Source organism: Magallana gigas, chromosome 6, assembly GCF_963853765.1.
Source record: "Magallana gigas chromosome 6, xbMagGiga1.1, whole genome shotgun sequence".
NCBI classification, from domain to species: domain Eukaryota; kingdom Metazoa; phylum Mollusca; class Bivalvia; order Ostreida; family Ostreidae; genus Magallana; species Magallana gigas.
Genome location: NC_088858.1, coordinates 19,538,099 through 19,564,351, shown reverse-complemented (window position 1 = coordinate 19,564,351; position 26,253 = coordinate 19,538,099). Strand labels below are relative to the sequence as shown.

The 26,253-nt window shown below is 33.1% G+C and overlaps 4 protein-coding genes across 7 annotated transcripts; 1 reads left to right on the top strand and 3 right to left on the bottom strand.

Moving 5' to 3' along the window:
- Positions 1-634: 634 nt before the first annotated feature.
- On the bottom strand, positions 635-10,998 carry LOC105330268 (potassium channel subfamily K member 1). Of its 2 annotated transcripts, none has more exons than XM_011431880.4 (4): positions 10,534-10,998; positions 5,145-5,288; positions 4,160-4,558; positions 635-3,772 (listed from the first exon to the last, which is right to left on the bottom strand). In XM_011431880.4, exons 1-4 carry the CDS (start codon positions 10,709-10,711, stop codon positions 3,516-3,518), a joined length of 978 nt encoding a protein of 325 aa, XP_011430182.3. In that variant the 5' UTR covers positions 10,712-10,998; the 3' UTR covers positions 635-3,515. The 2 variants fall into 2 exon arrangements, with proteins under 2 accessions (XP_011430182.3, XP_011430181.3); XM_011431879.4 differs by lacking the exon at positions 10,534-10,998 and adding an exon at positions 6,076-6,351.
- A 115-nt stretch (positions 10,999-11,113) lies between these two features.
- Positions 11,114-17,069, top strand: LOC105330272 (leucine-rich repeat protein 1). The gene is made up of 5 exons (XM_034468554.2): positions 11,114-11,229; positions 12,830-13,015; positions 13,242-13,340; positions 13,831-14,561; positions 16,672-17,069. The coding sequence occupies exons 2-5, from the start codon at positions 12,833-12,835 to the stop codon at positions 16,922-16,924; spliced, it is 1,266 nt and encodes a 421-aa protein (XP_034324445.2). The 5' UTR covers positions 11,114-11,229; positions 12,830-12,832; the 3' UTR covers positions 16,925-17,069.
- Positions 17,070-17,185: 116 nt separating this feature from the next.
- LOC105330270 (plasminogen) lies at positions 17,186-19,247 on the bottom strand. 2 transcript variants are annotated; one of them, XR_010714574.1, is made up of 3 exons: positions 18,127-18,263; positions 17,802-18,032; positions 17,186-17,515 (listed from the first exon to the last, which is right to left on the bottom strand). XR_010714574.1 is itself a non-coding variant. In XM_011431881.4 (3 exons), exons 1-3 carry the CDS (start codon positions 19,177-19,179, stop codon positions 17,283-17,285), a joined length of 771 nt encoding a protein of 256 aa, XP_011430183.3. In that variant the 5' UTR covers positions 19,180-19,247; the 3' UTR covers positions 17,186-17,282. The 2 variants fall into 2 exon arrangements, 1 of the variants encoding a protein (XP_011430183.3); XM_011431881.4 differs by lacking the exon at positions 18,127-18,263 and adding an exon at positions 18,873-19,247.
- A 3,529-nt stretch (positions 19,248-22,776) lies between these two features.
- On the bottom strand, positions 22,777-25,312 carry LOC117689014 (angiopoietin-1-like). Of its 2 annotated transcripts, none has more exons than XM_066088900.1 (5): positions 25,147-25,312; positions 24,400-24,531; positions 24,175-24,326; positions 23,151-23,507; positions 22,777-22,936 (listed from the first exon to the last, which is right to left on the bottom strand). In XM_066088900.1, the coding sequence occupies exons 1-4, from the start codon at positions 25,217-25,219 to the stop codon at positions 23,307-23,309; spliced, it is 558 nt and encodes a 185-aa protein (XP_065944972.1). In that variant the 5' UTR covers positions 25,220-25,312; the 3' UTR covers positions 22,777-22,936; positions 23,151-23,306. The 2 variants fall into 2 exon arrangements, with proteins under 2 accessions (XP_065944972.1, XP_065944973.1); XM_066088901.1 differs by having other exon boundaries at positions 24,175-24,317; positions 25,147-25,296.
- Positions 25,313-26,253: the final 941 nt, after the last annotated feature.

Here is a 26,253-nt window from a genome sequence, read left to right as displayed (position 1 = left end):
TTTAAATATGTGAAAAAAGCAGTAAAAATTTTCCTCCCAATTGTTAAACATTGAAGTTTATTTGAAGAATTGACTTGATAAACCACTGTGGAATCATCAGAACTATGATGGCTTAATTTTTGTGGATTTAATAGGTTCCCTAATTTTAAATTAATTTAGCGACTCAAACCAAATATGAAACACTTGTTACACACAAACATATTGACAAAACCTGTTTTCTTTCATAATTAAAATTCAACAAAACTGACCTGCACAAATTTTAAATGATTCCACGGTAACCACTAGGATTAAACTGAGTGTCCTTTATGAGAAAATGAAATAAGCTTGAACAGTTTAATATTTTACAATGTAAATTACGGTATCTATGCATGGGCATATACTGTGGTTTCATTAATATTCAAGGGTATCAATTTTTGTGGATAAAGTGAAAATCACAGTTTCAAGGATACGTAAATTCGTGGTCAATGACCCTATCAATACAAAATGTTAATAAAAATTGCACTTCAATGAACACTTAATTTCATGGATCAACTTAATAACGAAATCCACGAAAATTGGTATTCAACGAAAATTGATGAAACCACAGTATATAGTAATATATGTACTCAGCAATAAAAAACAACAAAAAATGCAATTATCAACTTTAAATTTAATGCTACACACAAATAAAATATAAAATATTTCAGAAATGAACAAAAAAGAAAAGTTTGCTTGTAAAATTATTAACAATTATTATGACATTATATAGGCAATGAAAGCACTAGCATTGAAACTCTAGGAAATGTTCACATACATTTCCATTAATGCACTGAAAGTGAGATTCATTGGAATGTAAAAAGATAAATATGTGGTGTACAGTACATAATAATTTATCGTGTACATACAAGTTTATTAGTGGTAAGTCATTCAATTAAATATGAAAGTAAAACAGTAAGTGGGACTTTTGACAGTAATCAAGTGCACATGAGATCCAATATTTCTTTTTTTCCTTAAATAGTAAATACTCTATCATAAGAAATCCATCAAGCACACCTGCTTATATTTCACAGGAAAATTTGCCTTTGTATTTACAATCCAAATCACAAAATGAGATAAAAAGTCATAAACATGACAATTTTCTTCAAATATTCTTTGCGATTACACGGTACCTATATGTAATATAATTAATAAACCTTCACACTAACTTGTAAAATCCATACCAGCATTTATATTACCACTTCCTGCTTGAAAATTCCACTTTATTACGTTTTAATTGCAAAAAACCTGGCATGCAAGATTTAGTATTTAAACATATATGACATTCCAATATTTGTGTCAAAATTAAAATACCCTGTCTATTTCATACTGACAATGTTTCATTGGTGTAAAATTTCCAGAGTTTATGTATGTATATATACAGTTGAACTTCGGTTATCTCGAACACCGATATCTCGAATACAATGGATATGTCAAAGTAACCAGTCCCATCTAGTTCGAGATAACGAGGGTTGACTGTAGTTATCCTGATAAAATGAACTCTTGTGAACTATTGCATCAATATACCACATTGAAAATGTCTTGTGTCTATCAAAAGCAAAATTTTTTGTGAAATATTGTGGGTAAGCAAACCAGATTTAAGTAACTCTACTTGTGCATGTATGCGTTGTGAAATTAGAATTTAAAATTAGAGAAGAGATTTAAAGCTATTTAAATAAATTCTTAAACTTGGAGGACCTTTAGACTGTTGCTACATTTTGCACCTTTTTAAATATCAGTAGGAGAATAAAAGCATGTTATTAATAAAGCAATAAAAATAATTTCACTCACAATTGCCACATACCCTACATGTAAATTTTCTATCAATACAACAACAAAAAATAAATACACTACATCATTCACACACAAACAAACATTAATTTGTTGTCAAAAATCATCAACAAATTAAAAAAAAAACCTGAATCAGATCATATTACACACATGTATTGCACTATCAAATTCAAATATAAACAACATATATAAAACACAATTCATAATGGCAACAGTTTTAAAAGGAAAACCAAAACAGTTATAAAATGTACACATGAACATGTAAAACAACTACATGTACCTAAATATTCAACAATAAAAACTTTCTTCAAAGATAATAATGCCTATCAAAAAAATTCCTAAATATATTTTTTCTGCGGTTACACTGGTGGGAAAGGGGACTTAGTTTTACTCCAAAAGCAAATTCTATAACATGTATGAACACTTCTCCAATATTTTGCATCTCATCTCAATTCACTTAAAATACATTAATTGAAATTACACATTTTAATGAAAAATAATCACATTTCAGTATGTATACAAAAGTCAGATTGAAAAGGAATTGAAAATTACCTGCTAGCACTAGCAAGGTAGGGAAGCAAATGGAAAATGTCATCTAATCAGAGGTAAGCAATGTAATTATATGTGTAATGTCATGAAAATGTTTTAACAGCTGTCTAAATGTTCACTTCAATCCAAAATATGTGCCAGTCTATCCAACTTAAGGGAGATACACACAAACCTTTTACTTGGTTAAGAAGAAATGGGAAGTTGTTGCATTGCTTGAATTTTAGACTTTGAAAAATTAATTCAGACATTAATGACTGTGACATTGTTTAACTATAATAATTATATTGCACTGATAGTGACTATCAAACTTTTTTCCTTCCATTCAGTAGGAAGTGGATCACTATATCAGTACAACTGTGATACACAATACACTGTGACTAACAAGATACTTCAATACATGTACTTCATAACAAAAACAAGAAATATAGACGATAGACAGATCATGGACTGGCCAGGCAATCCGACATATACTAGTATATATATACTATATATTCATCAGTTCAAAATGAATCTAACCAATAGACCAAGACGTATAACATCGGTATCAAACAATAAATAGCACATTCATAAAACAGAACATTTCTCTATTTGCAGATTTAAATGACATTTATCACATAGGTGGTGTACTAGTGTATTTTCTAAGGTTAGTTCTAAGCCTCTTTACATACTAAATATTTTCTGCATTTTTGAATACCTTTGAGTCATTTTTTATAGGCAATGCAAACACTAGCCATTAAAAGTACTTCTAGTTAAGTTTCACTAAAAGAAATCATGGACTAACAGTCCTTCATTCATCATTTTTGGGTCTAAAATTTCTATCTGAAATTGGATCTAAAACTCGGAACTGTAAACCAACTTTTTCTAGCAACAACTTCAAATTGCAAAAATCTATGTCAAAGTGATTCACTATGACAATTTTAATACATGCAGCAATTAACATTTGTGGTTTGCAAAGACAGACACATGTTCATGTTTTTCAGATCAGTAAAATCCCAAAAACATAAGCACAAATAAAAGTTGGTTTACACTACTTCATCTACAACTTCTAATAAAGGAGGTTTCAATCATAACTCTAGCATTATGTAGTGGCCAATGATACAATACATGTACTACTTTGTACTCTGATTAAGGTGGTTTATAAATCCTATCTCTATCAGCATCTAGTGGCCCGTGGCAGCAGCTACGTCTTCCTGGGTGGGCTGGTACATCTGACTCCCTCCGGTCTGTTTCTGGGGGTCCTCGTCCCGCTGTTTGGTGTATTTGGGTCCACTCCCCTCCCCCCCACTTCTCAGCCTGGCCCTCTCCTCCTCCTCTTCATCGCTCTTCAGGTAGAAATGGAAGCCGAGGTTGAGTTCTGGGATGTCGTACAAGACAGCCAATAGCAGCATCATCACCAACAGGCCCAAAAACAGGTACACTGAAAGGAGGGGTGACAGTTAAATATCCATATATTGTTGCTAATCCATCACTTCTGGAACTTAAACCTGGAGTTTATTTTATTGATACTTATTAGCAAATGGAAGCTTTAGTCAATATTTTTACAAAATGTACTTTCATATCAGAAGCGCTCAGTTTGTGAAATTGCAAACTATTATACTTTCTCTAAACAGTTGCCACTCTTTGTGATTTGAAACAGTCCACATTTGTTTTAAAGTTTACTAAACAACAATTCCTTTAGCTCATAATGTCAATTAGTTTCCGTTAATTAAATCAATTAACATCAATATACATATTCATTATAATGTTGCTGTTGTCCTTAGAGCTTCGATGCCCCTTTTGTGTCTAATGTGTACCGGGTACCTACCTGTGGTGGCTAGCTTATACACCGCTCTCGCCTTCTGGTCAGGATTGTCCCCTGGAATGTAGTCCCCCAGACCAATGGTTGTCATGGAGATGAAACAGTAATAAAAGGAATCTAGGAAATCCCACTTCGGCTCAAGCGCAGAGTAAATGGCGGCAGGAACGATGAAAATTATCAGAACAGTGGCTATGAGCAATATGAAGAAATGCAGCAATTGTATATGGAATACTCGGTACAAATGGCCGAGTTTGCGGAACAGGAAGTAGAGGAACATCTTGGTGGGTATCATCATCCGCTCCACAATGGCGGTGAAGAAGATCAGGGTAAGGGGAATGCCAATCATGGCATACAGGAGACAGAAGCCCTTCCCAGCTTCTGACAGGGGTGCCACTCGACCATATCCTGCAATTTGAAATGATTGCATTAAAATAAAGAAAGCCTTCCCCCAAATATTCCATCTAGGTACTTAATATATAGTATACTGTAAATTCCTCATTTTATGTGAGTCACGATTTTTGTATCAAATCACAAGAATATAAAGTTGCGATAACCAATCTTTTGTTATAATTTCCTATAGTTCAAAACTGTCTGAAAAAAAAGTGAGATTTTAAAATCTGCGAGGGTTGCTTCTCGCAATTAGACACGGAAATCAATTTTTCGCATTTAATTCGGAATTTACAGTATTCACTTTCTGGTTAAATAACTCCATGATTTTTTAAACAATAGACCACAAATAAATTTTTTAGAATTTAAATTAAAACAGTAACAAATATTTATACCAGTAATTTATCTTTTTAATTTACACATAAAATTTGCTACATTCAAAAAGCCTTTAATATATTAGATGTGAATATTTTTACTTCAGTTCTCTGTGATAAACATACATAGGACTGGTTAATTTTTGTTTCGTACATTGGATCAATTTTTTGCTACATGTATGCATATGATTGATCATTCAACTGATTTGTTCAAAATGCCTTGTTGATACCTATAGTTGTCAGGAGGGTTCCAGCAAAGAAGATGGACTGTCCAAAGGTCCAGTTGGGCTCCGCCATTGTGACATTTTTTGTTGCAGACACTCCTCTATTAGTGGCCACCACAATACTAGCAATGAACTTCTCCAATTTGTCATCTATAACAAAGCAAATGGAAAAAACATGATCTATTGGCAGATCAATTCATTTTTACAATTCATCCTGAATTTTTAACATCTGCAGCAAAAATCTATCACCATATTCCACGCAATCAGTTTTGAGGAAAGAAGTCCCTTGGTGCATCATAAATGAATTATTTATGTGCTGAAAGGCTTTCAACCTAAGAATGGGTGAAAATATAATGCATACAGGGGAATTGACGGATCGTTGAGGCGTGAAATGGTTGATCTTGACACCTACTACAAACCTCAAACTTGTAAGCATTAAATGCAGACAAAAACAAAAGAAGCTGTGAAATTTAAAGTTGTAAGAAATATTATTATACCTATCACTGTAAAATACATGCAACTCTTTCATTCTGATTTTTTTTTTTGCTCTTCAAAATTGACAGGCAAGTTAAATATGCCAGTTAATATCATGGTTATAAATTCAAGATAAATATGGAAGAGAATAAATGTACCAGTAATCGTGCAAATACAGAGTCATGTTCAGGATAAGGAAGATTATGTTTAATATAGTTTGTATTACATGTATAATACAATATACTGAGTAAACAATAGAATATATGTGTGCCAAAAAAACCTATAAAAGGAAGTGTTAACAATAAAAAAATGTCGATGCATGTAGATATCTTTAATTTCTATTTGATATAAAAACCCATCACTGAAACACTAACCGATTTCTACTTTTCTTCATCTGCAGGTGACTTCATGAAATACTAGCTCGTATAAACTTAATCTTACATGTAATGCAGTTACTTTTTACCTGATATGCATGAATGAGCAGATAAAAATTGTAATTTCCTCTTAATAAAGTCACTCTGGAGATCCTTTTCTACGTTAGACTCAAGCTCAATAAACACAAAAGCTCCAAAGCACAGATAGAGCACAAATCCCACACACAGCCACAATAATCGGGCATTAGAGGATCTACAACATGCCTTAATGTTCTCCATCTTCGTCCAATACTGCTTGTACAACAAATCGCAGCTATCTGCCCCTTTCAAGTGGGCCAATTTCAATTACCGTAATAATGCTAATCTGCACAAGAATTGACAATTCTCTACCTCAACCACAGGAAAGAAATTTATTACAACAAAATCAATTTCAGACTACAGATGTAGAATTCTACACGATTTATATTCCCACGATGCTTTTAAAAAGACAATGCTGTAGTGTTCGCATCAGTGGAGCATCGGGATTTTTATTTTGTTTTGACATGCAAGGAATCATTTACTCCCATGCGAATTAATGCATTATCTCAACAATAATCAACGTTCTTGACCTTTCATATCAATTAAGTGTCCCACAACAATTTGTCATTTGGCTTGAAATTTAATTGATATGAAATATATAAATGGGATTTTGCTTTTTTCTTATTCTCAATATTGGAAAACTAAATGCATGCTTCTCAAAGTTTTTATGAAACTCTGAGAAATTGCTTAATCAGTAACATAATTTGAAAAATACTATTCAATGATTAAATGCTTCTGTCAGACATAAGGAATTTCATCTCAAATCATCTCAGTTTTATAGGTATTTATTGACTTTTAATTGCTTTGCAAAACCATACATCTAACAAGTCTAACACAGAGCAATTCAATTTTAGTGCAAGTTGGCCTCGTAACTTATTTAGGGCATTAATTAAGTAACTCTATATAATTATATCTTTAAACCCTTGTAGTTTCTAGTGAGATTAAAAAAACAACAACAATCATTTAGCTGTTCTGTCTGAGAGAGAGAGAGAGAGAGAGAGAGAGAGAGAGAGAGAGAGAGACTGCATGACTTTATCAAGAGAGAGGAAAACCTTAGGATGCCTTGGCCTCTTCACAAACAAAGGTTACTTATACTGCTTTTACCATGCACTTGAAATATGGACACAAAAGTTTAATTTAATATAATTTCAATGATCCTGTTGTGATAATAAAACTTGTAAATACACAATAAACAGTACACCCCCAATGGCCACATACAGAGAACATGCCCAATATTTATCTTCATCATTTTCATGGCATCATAATTATTAAAGAATCATTCTTAGTAGTTTTATAACAGAGAATCGCAGTAAAATGTGATTCTCATGAATTATGCACATTGTACATGAATTATAAATGTATGTTATGCTGTAATCTTAAACATGTACTTATAAAGATCGAAAGAAGAAACAATGCATGCATGATTTGATTTACTGATAATGCTTTTAACATATTTTGCTTTTAACATATTTCACTGACCAGTATTAAAACACTAACAAAAAGTGTAAAGGATGTAATTAAGTCATCTTGCCTTTATTAGGTTCAGTTTAATTAATTAATAATTCACCATTCAGAGTTTGGTTTCTTTGTTTAGGTTTCATTTTTGATTCATACACAATAAGGTAAAGTTTGCAGTTTCAGGGAGATAACTCAGATTTACATTGTGACGTAACACTATCTTTTATTTTAGAGATGACAAGATTTAAACAACCTAATAATTGACTTCACAAGCAGGATTTTGTACTTTTGAAAAAAATATGATGTACCGTAATTGGACACAAGCATTTCTCTATTTACCGGTACCCAAATGAAGTCCGCAACATACAGTTTTTAAAAGCTTTTCAGAAACACCAAATTTCCACAATTACTTAGATAAGTTTTCATTGGATTTAAAAAGATTTTAATTTTCTTGATATTGTTTCATGGGAGCAGTCCAAGATATTGACTTAACTGTGTTGCATTTGACGTATTTCAAAATAATTCTTCAGTCTATATACTTGCCCTCCCCCCCCCCCCCAAAAAAAAAAATCCCAAAACACCCACATTATCAACTCATTGTGATCGCCCCAGGATTACGTAAGAGATAAGGGTATATATATGACTAAACTTTAAAACTCTTAACACCTGTTGAATAGTCCCTTATTTTAATAAGAAGTAACAATATATTATTTTTTTTTTTTAAATTGAACCTTCCCATTCCCAATGGTGACCCCTTTCTGACCCCAAGGGTCATTGCATCTTCAAACCCGCCCAAACCACACCCTAATAGTGGCTTCCCAAGAACCCAAAAGGGGGGGGGGGTATCATGATTTCAGAATTTCCATCGTCTCCAAAAGAATAAAATCAATTGAAAAAAAAATCTATATATTTCTTCATCAGTTTGGAAATATCTGTGATCATGCTCATGCATATATCCATTTTTCAATAAAAAGTTTTACTGTTGTCCTGAATTTATGATCTTTGGATACTGTGGGTAATCAATAAACCATCTGTAATTTCTTGAACATGCCAGAATGATACCTAATCTAGATGCATTGACTATTCAATATTTTTTCAGTCAGTGTTTAGAGATCTTCATAAGACTGATTCCTCTCATGAAGCCTGTTAAAACTACACAAGCTTCTGCATTATTCAAGCTACATTGAGGCAAGACTACATGTACATTGATAATTCAGAGAATACTATATTACAGGAAGAGGAAATTAATATAAAGCAGGAGTACAAATCCTAAAACCTGAGTTGACTACATGGTCCAGTTCAAGTCATATGGTCTTACGCTGGAAATTGGGAACAACTAGTACAATTGCCAATATATGTATGTTAAAATAAGAATATACAACACTTTGGATATCAGTTCAATATAAATATATCTAAGATATAGAGAACAATTACAGCTTACAATAATGATATGATCAGTCAGATAATGTTGATGTGACAGAAAAGGGTCAATGACATACTAGATCAAGTAGTTTTTTTTTTTATATACCTAAAATGGGGCATGGCGCCGCGCCACGCTAGTTTGCTTTAGATTTAACACTATATCATAGCATTATTTCTAAAACAACAGGAAATTGATAAAATTCAATATGACATGCTCTTTAAAGCATAAGTAAGATGAACCAGACAATTACATGTATATTCAAATCTTAAACCATAGGTATAAGTTTTTGGTGCTTTTATTTGGTATGGGTCGGGCTCTGAATAAGTGCTATATACCAAATTCTGGGGAATCAATTGGATTTGTTTGGGCCAGTTTCTGCATTTGTCAATTTTTAAAAAGGTCACCAAGATGTGTAATTTTTGGGATTCACTCATATTGATGAAAATAATAAATACATACTGTTCTTGATAATATTAATTGGAGATGGTACCCAAAATTCATTGCTGAAGGGTACCGACAAAATCCATGAAAAATTGAGCTCCCACAAAATAAATGTGATGGCTCAACCAACACTTATGCGTGAAACATTATTAAACCCTTAAGTCTTGTTTGAACCATCACATACTTTCAGCATATTGAATGACAGCGTCGAGATTTGCTCAAACCTCTGTGGAGGAAAGGGATGAAAATGAACAAGGATGCAGCTAAGATTTTCAAAGAGTATTTGAGGTGAGAGTTAGAACTTTGAAGAGTTCAACTGTATAAAAAATGGACAATACATTGTTATGGTCAGACCGGTTCAAATACCGGTGACAGATAGCTCAGCTGGTAGAGCATCTGCCCTACTAGAGATTCAGGGGGCCTGGTTTCAAAATCCCAGTCTGGTCCGTCATTATTTCTGCCATCTCGTTACATTTGGTGCTGTGCCAACCCCTGGAACTGACAGTTTAACTCCAGCCAGGAGAAGAGGCTAGGGGGATCTTCGAGGTTCATTTAAGGGGGAGGAATATGATGGTAAAACTGGTTTGAATACCAGCACAAGATAGCTCATTTGGTAGAGCACCAAACTAGAGATTCAGGGGGCTTGGATTCGAATCCCGCTCTGGGCCGTCATTAATTCCCCACCCCCTTACAATATATGGCCACTTTAACATGGATTAAATAAATAGATGCAAATAAATTTGCATCAACATATCATTGCTTTTGGTAAATAATGTCTCACTTGATAGTCCTTGGGAAAACAAAACACTTATCAGATTTCTTACTGATGACTCTTGAAATATATTGCCTTGTTTCTATGAGACCTGACCAACCCTACTGGCGTGTGACCAGTTCTCGCCGGGTACCATTTCTCGCCAGTACATTGTGACGTCATTTTATCAACACATAAAATTATAGACGAAAAATGACGTCACAATGTACTGGCGAGAAATGGTACTCGGCGAGAACTGGTTGCACGCCAGTATAGGCTATATTTTTTTCGTAGTCAGTCAGTAACAAACCTATTAAAATATATAAATGTAAAACTTCTTGAAAATAAGAAGTGCCTACCTTTACCATGCAAATTGAAAATTAAAAGGAATAATACCTGTTAAACAAGTGTTGTCAGTCAAAAAATCAGATCTTAATTTCTTCACATTCTTAATCAATTCTCGTTCTTGTGGTCCTTCAATTGCAGAGAACACAGATGCTCCAATCACAAGGTATAGCAAATAAAAAAGGGCCAATGCTAGCAATCTTATGGTACTTTTGCGTAATTTTATCATTGTCTATTGCTAATATATAAAGTGTAATGCAGTTGTGAGATTTGCCTTTTGCTGATCAAGCGAAGATGCTGGAAGATGCGGTGCTCCAGAACCTTACTCTGCGAAAATCTCAAATTGAATGGCACTCAAGCTTTTTTGTCACATATCTTATTAAATGCTTCACGTGTTATTCAACAGTTTGTCACACAAGACTGCCACATCCGGGAAATAATCGTAAAAATCTGTTTCTTTCCCGTTCTCATTAAAAATGATGTCGACCTAACAACATCTACCGGATATCCATCCGAGTAAATATAGATCTTAAACAGCTGTCAAGATTTTAACCCACAAACCCTATCTTTATTTAATCAGTTTAATAAAAAATGCATAAAAACAGTTTTTCTTTACCAACGGTAATAGAAAACAAATAAGACTGATGATGTGATATTAGCGCGTAGGGATATTTAGAGCAATTTTTGGCGGAAATTTTGATAAGTTGTTCATGGTATCGAAAGTAAGCTGACTGACTGACAAAAGAGGTAAACTATTTCCCGTATGATAAGGATCAGCTTAAGAGTTACACATTATAATTCAATATTCACTCATTGTCCTTAAAAAGCACGACCAAAGCACATTGTGTTAATCAGGCAGCACTCAAATTCTACATATTTGTCCACACAATAATCATGATAAAGTTACCTACATGTATGTGTACTCTGACCACAGGTCTGATGAAAACCATTTTTTTACTATCAGCCTTCTACCAGTACCTTCATTCTATCTTTTTAGAAAGACTTTTAAAAGTTCGGAAACACAGCACGGCATAATAATTTGGATCATTAATTTTCAATTTACTGGTTCAATCAAATATAAACATGCAAAGTCCTAGCCCCTGATTATAGATGCAATCATAAATGTTTATATATACATGTCAATTAAGTGCTACCTGGCTTTGTTATTTGATAGAACTGGTCTGGCTGACTGTCACATAATCTAAGCGAGATTCTTCGAGACTCAAAATTTTTGACTCGACGAATCTCGCTGAGATTACCTGTTACATTCCATTCTAAATGATCTTCCTCTTCAAAGAAACTTCCCCATGTTATCAACTGTCAGTTCAAGGAATTGGCAGGGCACCATATGTAACAGGATATGAAAATGATGAACCTGGGTCCCCTGAATCTCTAGTCAGGTGTTTTAACAATTGTCTATAGATCTGTTAAACTGTAATCAATATTTGGACCGGTCAGTAACAATTTTAATTATAAACCTGATCTTGTAGAGATGATCGTCATAATTTAATAATCACTGATTAATAGACATCTACATGCATTTCACCAGGGTTGGCAAAAAAGTGGGAAATACTCATATTTCCCAGGACGGTGGGAAATACTGGTAATTCCCGGGAATTACTGGTATTTCCTGGGAAATACTGGGAAATAAAGTACAACTACATATTAAAGTACTTCATACTCAGTCTAAATCAAATCTGTATGGATGTAGACTATAGTACACCTTGTCAGCAATGACATTTTATAACTGTGTTTGATTTTATCAAGTTTTGACTGGCCAGTAATGCATTGGTTATCTTCCTATGAATACTCTAAACAACATGGTTCATTCATACACCATTGTTATTTATTTTTGAGACTTAAGTCAAGTACTTGATAGGTGCATCTATACAGTTGATTTCACGCATCATTGCCGGTTATAATATTTTTAACTTTGCAGGGGACCTTCGTTGTCCTTTCTTAAACTTTTACAATATGATTATTAATATTAAGCTTTGTAAGATTTTATGTAAAGTAAAAGCAAACAAAGAGATGGGGGTTGTAGTTATATACATGTACCAGTATGTAGAAATGGTTACAATATTATCCATGCTGTCCATTTTGTTTAATTGATACATGTTTGGTTCAGAATGCCATTTCTTGGACAATATCCTTCTTGGTACCATGAAAGTTCTACTAATAAACTAACGGTACATGTATAAAATTACAAAATTACGTAACATAGACAAGGCAGTATAAACTCATCCTCAGCATTATTTGCTAAGTCAGTATAACTACAATATATTGTGCACATATATGCTGGATTTAAATTTTCAAATGAAATAAAGTCTATTTTTCTGATTTTCAGAAAATGAGAATCAAATGTGAAATGGATGTAGTAAATCGGGTCCTGCCCTCTATGAATGTAAAGAAAGGAGGCAAAGCCTGTCACACACAACTGTCGATTGGGAGAAAACCACAGTCGGATAACAAAGAGGGAGTTCTCTTCATAATGGCATGTACTGCAAAGGACAGAAATGGAACCAAGTTTCAAGTCAGTCTAAATGCTGTCTCTTGACCTTTCTGTTTATCATACAGATGCAGATATTACTGGTGAACACATTTGAAAGACAACATTGCTGCATGTATCTCCAGTAAACATCATGCAGATATAAAAAATCGGAGAGGGCTACATTATTGCAGCTAATGTAAAAGTAAATGCTGGCATGCATGAAAGATATTTCACTTAGTTCAATGTGCAATTTTTTTGTTTCTTTCAGATTCGAGACAATGTAGAACAAATTTTTGCAAAATTTATTAATGAGGGGAAGGCTACCATCCGTTTAAAAGACCCACCTCAGGATTTGTGCTTATGTAAGGTATGAGATGTCATTAAATCATAAAATTGTACATGTACACCTTTGTTTCGTAAAGAGAGTACGTACCAAAAGGTATTTAGATATTGGTTTTACTGGAATTGGACTCAAGACGCTGTATCTCAATTCTGGTTCATTGTAATAAAGAAATATCTTATAAGATAGCCATGGTCCTTGTTTAACTGTTTCATCTGTATGAGTTATAGTATTTAGTAAAAGCTTTTCTGGAAATATCATCATTGTGATCAGTTGCTGAATTATTGTTCGACACATAGATGGACTTACTCGTAGTCAAGTTTACCATTTAACTTTTTAGCAATTTCAAATATAAGAATAGCGTTGTGACTTTTGTACCGGTACACAGTTCTTATGAAAATTGAGTTGATATCCAGTGTGTAACACTTCCCTAAGTTCCCTTGGTATTGCAAGTACCGGTATACATGTTAGTTGTAAGTAGTATACCGGCAGTTACAAAATATTATATTTCTTGCAGGCTGATCCATTGCAGCTGAAAAACTTCCTTACATTGATTCGTAAGGCATCTCTGGGTGAGAACATCGACAAAATCAACTTATCCACATTGGCTCCAGCTAGTAACAAAAGTGTTGATAAACCCAAAACCAAGATGTCAGTGACTTCTCGCAAAGACTACCCCCTCACTAAGAGCTTTCCTTCACAGTTAGAGTATCTCCATGTCTCTCAGTGTCGCATGAAGAAAATTGACTCCAGAATTTTTCAGTTGAAAAAACTTCAACATTTAGATTTAAGAGAAAATGTGATAGAAGAGTTACCATCTACTTTTTCTCAGCTGGAGAATTTACAGGAGCTAATACTTTGTGCTAACAAGATACAAAATCTTCCCTCGTCTCTTTGCTTACTGCCAAAATGGAAGCAATTTCTCTCTTTATTAGACCTGAGTAATAACGGAATCACACTTCTTCCCATCCAGCTTTGTGAACTTGACAATCTTGTGACGCTTAAAGTGGATCAGAACAAGTTGGAAACTTTTCCACCTACCATTGGAAGACTCAAAAGGCTGAAATACCTTTCTGCTAGTCAGAACCAGATAAAGACTCTTCCTTGCAGTTTTATGCAGCTACGTCTGGAACATCTAGACCTGTACAATAATCCATTTGCTGATGATACAAAATCTGATCTGGAAGAGACTGAATGGCAAGCCCCATCTTTAGTGGAGTGCTGTGCAAGAATGATCAGGAAAAACAGGTAATTTAAATTAGAATTATAAAGCTGATTTCTTACTTCATTACTGTGTAAAATATAACGTGCATGTATCATGGTGTCAGATAATATTTAATATGATAATATGCAACGCAATATTTTTGTGGATAGGAATTGCATTTTCAGGCAAGACGGCCTCCTTGTTTTCTATCCTTTGTCTTGCCTTGTGAATGAACAAAAATGTTATCTCTGCCATTTTGTGTCCTTGATATTCATAATCAAGCTTGTTAAATTAAGACATTTTTACCCCCTGTCTTATATATAACGTTTTGAAAGTCGACTGCTGATCTATTTAGTCCTTCTCAGTCTGTCTGTCCCTCCCTTCACTGTGTCAAACTCATTTTAAAAGAAACCGAACACATTGCTTTCATAAAATTTCATTTAAAGGTACATATGTATTGTAATAATGAGATCTCATCAATCATTGATAAACTGTCTATTATTTTGTCACATCCTGTGAATATTCTTAAGTTTTCCTTCTTTCTCCTAACCCAAACTTTCACAGAGAGCTACAGTTCTGCAATTGACCATGTATTGATTGAAAGTTTTGCTCCTCTGTTCAGTTTCCGTCTTTTGGGATTTGGAATTCCTTTTTTTGTGTTCATGAATCAACATAATCAACGAGTGAAAAAAAATATATTCCCATCCATCAAAACAAAGAAGGAGTCATTTAATGTTCAAAAAATCTTGAAATGACAAAATTGATATTTACAAAAATATAACACGAGAAAAGTAACAATAAGAACAGAACTTTGCAAACTTGAAACTATTATGATAATATTTTAGCGCTTTATCGGAAGTTTATCCTTTATAAAAGTAACTTAACATATGAAATCTGGAATTTTTTTTAGTTTGGGCCATAGTCATTTATTTGAATTTACTGAATTATATATTGATCTAAAAAAAATGTTCAACTGAGGAAAAAGAAACACAAATAGAAATATGCAAATGATATAGTATCAAACGGACTATATGGAACTTGTGTTTTAAAGAAAAACATTGTAGACTTATGCAGTAAATAAATTTAATGATAATAATTAATACAAGTACAGTCTATTATAAAAGAGGAAAAACTTATAACACCTTACCTTCTCCATATTCTTCAATCTTGTGAAATTATTTTTTCCCTCTTTCTGTTTGGGTCAATACATGGCAGATAAATTTCAGGTTAAATCTGATAGAGATGTGATTAGGATAGATTAGCATAATATTGGTTGCACAATAAAATTCAGGTAAGAAGGTAATTGATTTCCCAGTAGCATCATAAAGCAATAAAAATCAACAGTGCACATTGATTGATATTGGCCTGGATAAGTCTGAATGGTACAGACTTGTCTTCTGACAGGTTATCACATAAAGGCACTGTCCCTGTGCAAAATTGTAAACCATTGTATGTATGAAGATTATGTAATTTTAGGTATCACTGAGTAAAAAGATTTAAGAAAAAGTTTTAAAGTCTGAAAAATTGGTTTTGTAATTTTGAGTGATGCTGTATAATTTTAAATGATGAATTAAAAATCATTAGACCAATATTAAGCCTTATAAGAGTTAAAAAAGTTTAAGAGTAGAATACACATCAAGTCTATTAATTGAGGGTCGTGCATTTTTGTAATAAAGTACTTATTAATAAACTGATTATTACTGTTGTGTAGTTCATTAAATTAAAACTGACTTATCACTTGTAATTATGTTGATATTGTGTCTGAGCAACAAAATCTTTTCCCATCAATTTGCTTTATTAATACACATTATCAACATATTACATATTCTGTATATCCTCTCCAGAGCTGTACTTTACTAAGGCGAATGTTAAAGCCCATAGGCCTCTTGTAAAAACTTTAAAATATTTTGAAATTGGGATTTGATTTAAGTAAATAATTTGAGAATGAATATTTATTAATCAGTTCTTAATTTGAATTTATTTGTTAGTTGTTACAGATTAGAGTAAAATGTTAAGAAACTGCATCAGTATAAATAATTTTATGATTTTGAATAGAATGTACATTTATTTCTTACAGATTACAGTAATTGAAATGATGGGAACCTACATCAGTAGTTTATGATTTTGAATAGAATGTTCATTTATTTGTTACAGATTGCCGTACAGTGAGGAGGACCTGCACACACACCTGTGTCGTTACCTGGACTCCGCCAGACTGTGTTGGTGTGGTGGCTTCTGTTTTGAGCGGTGTGTTCGGGCTACCGCCTCCTTCTCTCTTAAGACCCTGTCCCCCACCGTCTCAGCTGTAGATATGCGCGGGAGGACTGATGTACCAATTCTTTTGTTTTTGTGCTCCCCCCAATGTCAACGTAAATATAAAACAAATCCGTATGCTTACTGGCGGTAATAAATAGCACACTTGTGTTAATTTACTGGTAATATCCAAAACCATATACTTGTACTAGTATAAACTCTGGACAGAACAATTTTACATTGCATCAGTTAAGTACCACGGTACTACTTTCTGAAAAATAAAACATTGTGCACAGTTACAGTGTGTTTTATGTGTTAGAGAGAGAGAGAGAGTTGGAATATCATGACATGTAACCATAATTTGTATTAAATAAATATGACTGTATTTGCAGAAATGATTGAAAGCATCACATAACTTTATTTTGGTTTGCAAATGGTTAACATGTTATCTGTTCATCACTGCAGCAGCTCAATTTGAAGGTCGTAGTAGTATATACATGGACAATGTGTATTCAACATTTTGGAATGTCACAGATCTCAAACTCTTTGTATTTTTTAATGTAACACCAAGGAGCCGATTTCTCGGAAAACGGGTTTCTGCAGTAGTTTCCCTCGATGGCATAGCTCTGGTTGCCGGGGGTACGGTCCTTCCACCTCATGCACTGCCTGCCACTGATGGTCCAGTTAATGGTACCAAAGTAGTCCTCACCTCTCTCTGTTTCTTGGCACTCACGAGCTGGAGTTACTGTTTTGAAAGAAAAGAATAATCCCTACCACATGTGACTTTTGATTTTTACATTAGTCTTTTGAGAAGTGTCAGATTAGTTTTGTCAAAAAATATAATGGATGGCAACCAGAACAAAAGCATATGCAACGATTTTCTAAAAACACCTTACAAAAATCTTAGAACAGCTGTAGAAATTGGTGAGGTTTTTACGTGCCCATATTATTTGTATATTAAAAAGTAAAAAAAAAAAAAAGTTTTGTTATTCGCTTTTAATTTTTATATGGAAAAATTAACTGATACAGACCGCACATCGGGACAAAGCAGTAGTCCCACGCCTTATTTCCCGCCGTTGTGTAGCACCAAGGTTCTTTAACGTACGCCCTGGCGGGGTTCCGGCAGAAGTTTTGTTCCCCAGACAGGGACTGGTAGGTGTGAGTGCGTGGGTACTGCTGGTCCCAGCGCTGGCAGGGAATCCCCGAAACCGTCCTGTCACGTGGCCCTCGGTATTCCCAGCCCAATTCCGACCGTCTACAATCTGGAGTAATAGTATTGGTAGAAGTTTTAAAAAGATGTAGATTTATGAAGTTTTTATGTTCAGTTAGGGAGTTTAGATCATCACGTACTCTTACATTGTTTTTGTAATCAGTGACGATGGCGTCGGTAGAGGTATTAAATTGGTATTCTTATGGTTACAAAGTTTGCCTAAAAGCTTTACGTTATAAAGCGTTTACAATATATGCTTGTCGCAAAAATGAAAACAATTGCAGGTCATTTTCTTAAAGGCTTATTTCCTTAGAACTAGACTTTCCGCCAAACCCACTCTTCTCTTAAAATCTGAAAACTGACTAGATTTTGAAATGAATATTATTTTTATATAAAGTTTTGTTATAAATCCACGCTATGAATATGCAAAAAATGCAACCTCGTATATAACCAAAAATGTTAGTTTGGTATCATTATCTTTCGACCAAATTATAGAGATGTACAAATATATTTTTCAATTTTGTGTAGCAGACTTCCTAAATCTTGCTGTCAAAAATGTCCTTTAAATTACGTCGAGCTACAGACGTACATCTAAAGATATGTTTTTAAGTCAATTTCGAGATCCTCGTGACTGTTTTTTTTAACGTTTTTTACCTATGTTACATCTTTTATGGACATGTCTAGGTTGCCTCCTACTTATGAATTGAATGCAAGAAAGAGCCTCTATTTTATGTACAGTACGTACAGATAGAGGTTTAGTTTTAATATGGAGACATTTTGTGCATAAATGATAAGTAAAAGGGAGCTTAAAAGTATGGACCAGAAATAAGTTATTTTTTGTTGGAAAAAAACACTATTAAGACATTACAAGATGTTTCATTTGAAATCTTACCTTCAGAAACGTAATAAAGATAACCAGGAGAGTGAATCATTTTGTTCATATCAACCTCTTTAGCCAGTTTACAGACTTTCTTTTCTTTGTTGATGAAGAAGGAAGAACAGAGATGGTGATTGAAACATTTCAAACCACATCGCCTCGGAGAGATGTCGGTATATTCCGCCAGTGGTGGACTGCGCGGCAACTTGTCGTCTGCTTTGGACAGACGACGAAAAACGGATCCTTTGAAGAGAAATCCATGTGAAGTAAAGAAAAGACAAAAACTGATGTAGATGGAGAAATATGAAAATGCTGGTATCATTTTCGTTCACATTTGTACCACAGTTCGGATCCAAAAGAAATTTGAGTTCATCTTCAGTGGTGTATCTCAACTTTATTAACGTTATACTCATTTGCACAATAAACAAAGAGTGAATAAATATGTTTTCTCATGAGACAGAAGAGTTGACATTTTTGAGTGGAAGTAAATATTTCTTTAAGTGGCTTGATTTAATCACAATGATCATGATGTCTTTGGAATCTCCAGAGATTTTTTTTATCTGCCATTAGTTCATTTGGAAATTTATAAAGGTGCATGGATGGAAATGAAGAGCGAGTGTCAAGAGAAAGTATTTGCAAATGAGGATTTGGGCAAGACTGTGTACTCTGTTCCCAAATTAATTGAATTCATTATATATATGGTTATAATCAATCACTAACATAATGTATCTACATTTTTCGAGAAAAAAAAATCCTGAATGAAATTTACAAGCTTTTCTCATATTAATTTTGTAATCTCTGTTGTTTTTTTTTGCTTGCGGTTGACAAGACACCGTTTATCGGCGATTTTCCTCTTTATAATCGAAAGCAGCTGTTTACATGTAGTAACACTTTACAAAGACTGACTTCACACGGACTCTTTCGTTTGGCTTCACATGTGGTTCATTGTATAAGGGCACTCGACAATCATTTGTATTTGACGGAAAACAACTTTGTTCAGTCTGTTTGTTTATTAGATAGATTATGAGGATCGATGTACTTTTTGTATATAAAAAATAAGTACAATTTGCATTTCTCTTCAGAATTCATTAGATGTTATTAGATTAGAATTTATATGTTAGTAAGAGCTGCGATTCTATACCCTATCAACATCTGTAAATTTCTGCAGTTCATACACTTGTTGTCCCTAGGTTAATATTGTCATGTTCTTTTAAAAAATAGTTTAAAAAGAATGGCAGTGTCCTTAAAGTAGTCATGTTGTATATTTTATTTGATAAAATGAAATATATCGGAAAGGACAGTAGTATGCAAATGCATTTATGACATGTCAAACGTTGCAATATTGCGTCAATCTTTTCCATTTGCATTGTATAATTTGCTATTTGTATTGTAAAATTCTACAAATTTCATTTGAATTCTCCAATTTTCCATTTGCATTGTATATAATTTTCATTTATTTTGTATAATTTTTCATTTGCAATGTAAAGACTATAGTCTAAATATTTCAGCATTCCAAATTACATTTATAGTTCGAAGAATGAAAGAGAACAATAGACAACAAAGTTTATATATTTCCATCCACTAATATGACCCCCTCTTTTTCTTTCGGAAATTGATTGTAATTCACAGCTCTATAGAAACTGCTACACAATCCAGTTCTAACCAGTTAGTCGATTTGTTAAAACCTTCACAACTTAAGAAATATTACGGACTGCACGAAAAAAAGACGATGATGTCAGACTCAAATTCTCACATTAGACGAGTTGGCTATTTCTTTTATTCAACACACTGATGTACACTTACAATAATTTACTACTTTTTACGTTCAATTCATTAATCTGTTTAAAAAAATTGATTCATGGGTGTTATAAACGCAGCGATCACTGCAGATTTTTTTTTTTACATAATCCGTTAACGCAGTTATTGTATTTTTTCTGCAATGTCGCTAACTTCATATCACACAAGAATATCGCATAAGAAAGCATCTTATTGTTAAAAAAAAATACACAGAAAAATTGATGGCATCAAATTATTAATTGGTATATACAGTGAAAAATGCCTACAAGAAAACTTAATGTTGCAGAAACTCGACGATCATCTTATAAAAACTGATGACAACTTCCTCTCTGTCAGTCTGATTGATTTAGATTGTTTTGTTTCATATTTTCTTATTGTGGTTACCTTTATGACTGAAGTTAGTAAGCTGTATTTACATACTAATGATTTCTAAAATGTATACATGAATACATATGATATTATATGATATATATATATATATATATATATATATATATATATATATATATATATATATATATATATATATATATATATATATATATATATATATATTCATCATCATCATCATCATCATCATCATCAAAAGTTAACTCTACAATTAACGGTGGGGCTCAAGATAAAACATTGTTTTTCCAGGCCCGTTCAATCACGTCTAAGATTACTTTGCGTTTAACGTTTTCCTCAAATATAAAAGTCACATGTCAAAGTCTATTACGATAGTTTATTTCGGCGATGCTTTTAATTTTTGTTGAAAACTTAAAATGTATAAATTGTAACTGGTTTTGCGGTGAAACCTTAGTTTTTGGTTTAAAATTTTATTTTATGGTAAAATAATGAATTATCAACAATTGTGTATCACTAGACGCTGTTGGAGGCGACAAAATATGTCATATTCAAGGGCGGTTGAAAGGCTGAATTTTATGTATCGAAGATCAATGCCCAACATTGACGAAGGGAGAGTGCCCGTGGACAAAAATATACATGTATTACCAAGCACACTTTTTGGACCATATACAGTGAGAGTAGTTTAAGACATATCCGTGTGTCATGTACAATTGCTGAAAATTATATAAATATAAGTATAATGTTGATTATATTCTAGGAATAAAAATTCATAGGTTAAGTTAATTTCAAATTGACATAACCAACATGTATATATTTTTATACATGTTTATTTTGGTTATATACTTATAAGGAATCATTATTTGAGTATTATGGGGTGATCAAATATATACTGTTGGAGCGTGATGAAATCAAATTAAGCCCGAAGGGATTTATTGATTATAGATTTGATCACCTTCGACCGTATTTAATCACATCACAATATTCAAAGAATGATTCCTTATAACTTATATCTATGTATTTTTCACCAATACTGTGCAAATAAATCTTTTACATTTTTAAGTTATTTTCATTCGTATAATTACTAGTATGCAAACCCCATTACAATTATGCCTGCGCCCCAACAGTATTTCATTTGCCACAGCGTCATTGATGAAAAAGTTGAACTAAACGTTACATTTGATTGGTAGTGTTATCACAGTCAAATATACTGGAAAATGTAAATGATACCTATACTGAAAAATTATTAAAAAAAATGCACGTGAGAGAATAACTTCAATGAAGTCTGTTACTTTTAACTTCTTTTGCTGACCAGTTTCAAGCAACTTTCAAGATTATCGTTGAAATATGTTCGTCGATAATATTTATTAGCCTTGCAGAAAAATATAAACTGTTTAGCTCTTTTTTATATGGATTTTGGTTTGAATTTTAGTTAGAATGCTGTTTCTTTCTTATAGATTTTGAAACAATCTATTTGTATTCTTGCATATCCATTCTATGACAATAAAGATGCAGACAAAAAAATTAGTTATGAAAACGACCAACATTTTTATTACTTATTTTTCTATTCCTTAACAGTAAATCAAATGTAGCTGACAACACTTTAAATACTTGTCTTTATTTTTCTTTATTAGTTTCAATCACGAAAAAATAAACAATGATTTATACACCAAATTTATTTTTACCGAGTTGTTGTTTAATTGGTTTGCTTGGGTCGTATCATCATTTTTGCCGACTTAAGCGGCACCATCTCTCCCCATCTTTGCCAGTGTCTTTACGAGAGGTTTTTTTGTACACACCATTCAAATTAGTATGAAAGCACCTATTCATCCACCCCGGTGATGTGTATGTTTGTACACAATGTGTATCACCTACGTTGTCATTATCTCTATCCTTTGTACTGAAGTACATGTTGTTGGAGGTGCTTAAACTATCTCCTGAAGTTAGAATAAAATAAATATCACAGACCATATATAATTACATGTATAATCAATATTTTATATATAAACAAATGATATATTATATTTTATACAACCCTCTTCTTTTTCTAAAATATCAGCATTATACATACATGTATACCATTTATGAACATCAGCAGGTCGAAAACGATTTCGATGGTTTATAAGAGACAACCATAAAATGTAAATGTACCCAATCCCTTGGTTCCGTTGAAACTTCCAAGCGTCAGTTTGTACTTGTTGGCTTCGTTATCCACAAAAAATGACGAATATATCGCATGACCTTTCTCTCTTGAAAATTTCATCATATCAATTCTAAGAATCTGATTTTTATCTTTTGTCAGGGCATTTATGGCGTCGTTTCCTGCAAATGAACAATTGCAAAATACATGTATTGGGAATTGTAAAAAACTGTTTTATCCTTGTGCATCATAATAAAATCTGCATCGACCTCCAACCAGTACTCATGGTCAGCGTGACCAAAGCCATTTTTGTAATCTTTCCAGTTTCTGTAGAAATCTGTTTCTCCATCCAATCGCCTTTGGATTACCTACTAGTTCACAAATATTAATGAATTACTCCAAACATTGAAAAAAAAAGAGATTTAGATTTGCTTGCATAGTGAAACATTTGGATATTTTTAAAAATTATCAATGTGTATGAAAAATTGTTGACGATAGGAATAGCTATATAATATCTAGTATTATTTTTTTTTATAATTACCGAAAAAAACCTATCGTAACAGTAAGAGCATCTTTGCTAGCCTAGCTAAGGGTTTACGATCCGCTCCCCTCATGTACAAGGTAGATCGTAAATTATTGGCTAACGAAGATGCAGAAAGAGGCATAACCTCAACGAATACCCTAGTAAAGCATTACAGATATAAAAAGTGTGCACATATTTTAAAATTCTTATATCATATAAATATTCCCCATTTATATTCATAAAAGTATATATATTGAACATTTTTACGACAAAATGCATTTTCCAAACAGAAATTCGATAGTGAACCGTTGAAAGCAGCTCACTATACAATCACGAAAAATACAATACAAAGATGAATGTACAAACCATGTAAATAACTAAATACATTGTATTAGTAATACTTTACTGCAGTTTTGTTAAACATTGTAAACTCTTAAATTTTGAAAATTTTCAAATCATTACCTCGTCTCTTTTAAAGTTGCTAAATTTTGCCCACAATTTCGACTACTCACCGTCCACCCCCCTCCATCAGTGGTCATGTCACAGAACACTGTCTTGTTTGTCCCCGGTGTTGGGTAAATTGTGTACACTCCATCTCTACTCAACGGTCTGTGTTTCTTTATATCAGCACAGTCCTTGTGTCTGCTATGGACCCCTTTAAAAACTGTTGAAAATTTTGAGAAAACTGGAGATCATCATTGTTATGCTATTTTAATTTCCATTGAGTTTGTTCTTACGAGATTTTAGAAACACTTGTCCCTTCTTCAGTTTAAAGCTTGACTGGACGTCCAGAGTCATTGGACCGTGAATTGACAGTGCTGTGTCCTGGTGGTCCCAGTTAGATTTTTCTAACATGGTCTTCATCTCATCTAGAACGGGATGTGAACAATGTGACACTCTACTATAGTACGCGCATTTTATTTCAGGTGGTATGGGACATCTATGAATTAAAGTACATTATAATTGAAATACTTGTACCTGTTTAGAATTTTATAATTTTACAATATTTTACCAAAAAATAAGCTTTTAAAATATTTGGAGAGGTAAAATTTATAAAAGCCCCAGCGGGATTCGAACACATGACTTACAGATTCTCAGTATACCCTCTTTTTTATCTTTTTAGTAAACCCTTTTTCCCACTCCGCTACAACGTTAGTTGACAATAGTGGGAACGAACTTCTCATCTTAGTTACATCTTATTTTATTGTTTATTTCGATAAACAATACGTCACAACATGGAAGTGTCCTATCCCACATTTTAAAAAAGGCTGAGTGGTCACCAAACTAGCCATCAGATCTACCCTCAACTCATTAAACTATAAACAAGATTTTTAGCAAAGAAAAATTCCAAAACATTATGCTTTAAAATTTGAACATTTTCCTATGATTAAATACAGAGGTCTTCTTCTTAATGAGACCAATGTCGTCTAAATATGGTCACCAAAGAACATCAAGTCTTATATGAAATAAATCTATGTACCTACCTGAGAGGTGAAGTTTGATTCCCTTGGCATCAACACCCAACATGACCATCGTGATAACAACCAGTGTCCACATTGTGAATTGTTGTCGACCTAGAACAGTCAACAGTCTGCTTTATATACTGTTGTACATTGATGGTCTGGTACTTACATGTAATTATAATGAAACAGAATCTGTTCTGGAATATGAAACCAAGGTATCGATCCCTTTGCATGTAGATCAAAATACAACATTTCTGAGAAGCTTTGATTTTTTAATATATGTTTCATGTTGGAATTATTCCAATGAAAGATAGATTTTTAGTTTATTTGTGTACTTCAAATTAAAGAATGTGTTAATTAGATTAAAGAGCATAGGAATTGATAATGAAGTAAAACTACGCAAAACTAAAAAAATCTGCTTCATTCTTTGAAATTCTTAAGGCCGATCTTCCATACACCTGGGAAAAGTTTTGCCTACAAGCCAATTCTTTTAAATTACTTAAAGATATGGATTATAAGCATGTGTCGACTTAAAAGTGACTCCAAAATTTTCACTTTTTGGGGGAAAAAATCAACTTTTAAATTAGACATCCTCTCTCTTTAACAGCAGGTCAAACAATGCGTCGAAGAATATACTGGCGGGAAAGAGAGAATATGCACGCAGTCACTTGACGAAATCTTTTTTTTTATTGGTCAAAATTAATATCACGCATCAGACACTCTTATTAAGACACTTACTATTGGTCAAGTTGAAAATCAGGCATCAAACACTTGTCACAAGACACTCACTGATGTTTTAATTGGCCCATGATACAAGAAAGTTATTGAATATTTATTATGGTGTATCCTGAATTATTTGGACGAAAGGCGGAGACTCGTGCTTCGCACTCGTCACCGCCCTTCGTCCAAATAATTCAGGATACACCATAATAAATATACAATAACTACTACTTAAATGATGTATCATTCACATACATGTATTCTCGAAAAGAGAATCCTGAACGAATAAAGATTTGCATTCTTTTTAAAATACTAGACTAAGTACAACAATAAGTTTTAGATGTTAGTAGTTAAAGAGTTGCGATTCTATACCCTATCTACAACTGTCGATATCTGCAGTTCATACGG

Excerpts from the sequence above, each read along its gene's own strand:
- LOC105330268 (XM_011431879.4), bottom strand. The coding sequence starts at position 6,265 with ATGGAGAACATTAAGGCATGTTGTAGATCCTCTAATGCCCGATTATTG. Across the intron at positions 5,289-6,075 it reads TGCTCATTCATGCATATCAG|ATGACAAATTGGAGAAGTTC; the intron begins GTAAAAAGTAAC and ends GCTTTGTTATAG. Across the intron at positions 3,773-4,159 it reads GTATAAGCTAGCCACCACAG|TGTACCTGTTTTTGGGCCTG; the intron begins GTAGGTACCCGG and ends CCCTCCTTTCAG.
- LOC105330272 (XM_034468554.2), top strand. The coding sequence starts at position 12,833 with ATGAGAATCAAATGTGAAATGGATGTAGTAAATCGGGTCCTGCCCTCT. Across the intron at positions 13,341-13,830 it reads AGGATTTGTGCTTATGTAAG|GCTGATCCATTGCAGCTGAA; the intron begins GTATGAGATGTC and ends TATTTCTTGCAG. Across the intron at positions 14,562-16,671 it reads AGAATGATCAGGAAAAACAG|ATTGCCGTACAGTGAGGAGG; the intron begins GTAATTTAAATT and ends TATTTGTTACAG.
- LOC105330270 (XM_011431881.4), bottom strand. The coding sequence starts at position 19,179 with ATGATACCAGCATTTTCATATTTCTCCATCTACATCAGTTTTTGTCTT. Across the intron at positions 18,033-18,872 it reads TCTTTATTACGTTTCTGAAG|ATTGTAGACGGTCGGAATTG; the intron begins GTAAGATTTCAA and ends CTATTACTCCAG. Across the intron at positions 17,516-17,801 it reads CTGCTTTGTCCCGATGTGCG|TAACTCCAGCTCGTGAGTGC; the intron begins GTCTGTATCAGT and ends CTTTCAAAACAG.
- LOC117689014 (XM_066088900.1), bottom strand. The coding sequence starts at position 25,219 with ATGTGGACACTGGTTGTTATCACGATGGTCATGTTGGGTGTTGATGCC. Across the intron at positions 24,532-25,146 it reads AATCAAACTTCACCTCTCAG|ATGAGATGAAGACCATGTTA; the intron begins GTAGGTACATAG and ends ATCCCGTTCTAG. Across the intron at positions 23,508-24,174 it reads CTGATGGAGGGGGGTGGACG|GTAATCCAAAGGCGATTGGA; the intron begins GTGAGTAGTCGA and ends GTGAACTAGTAG.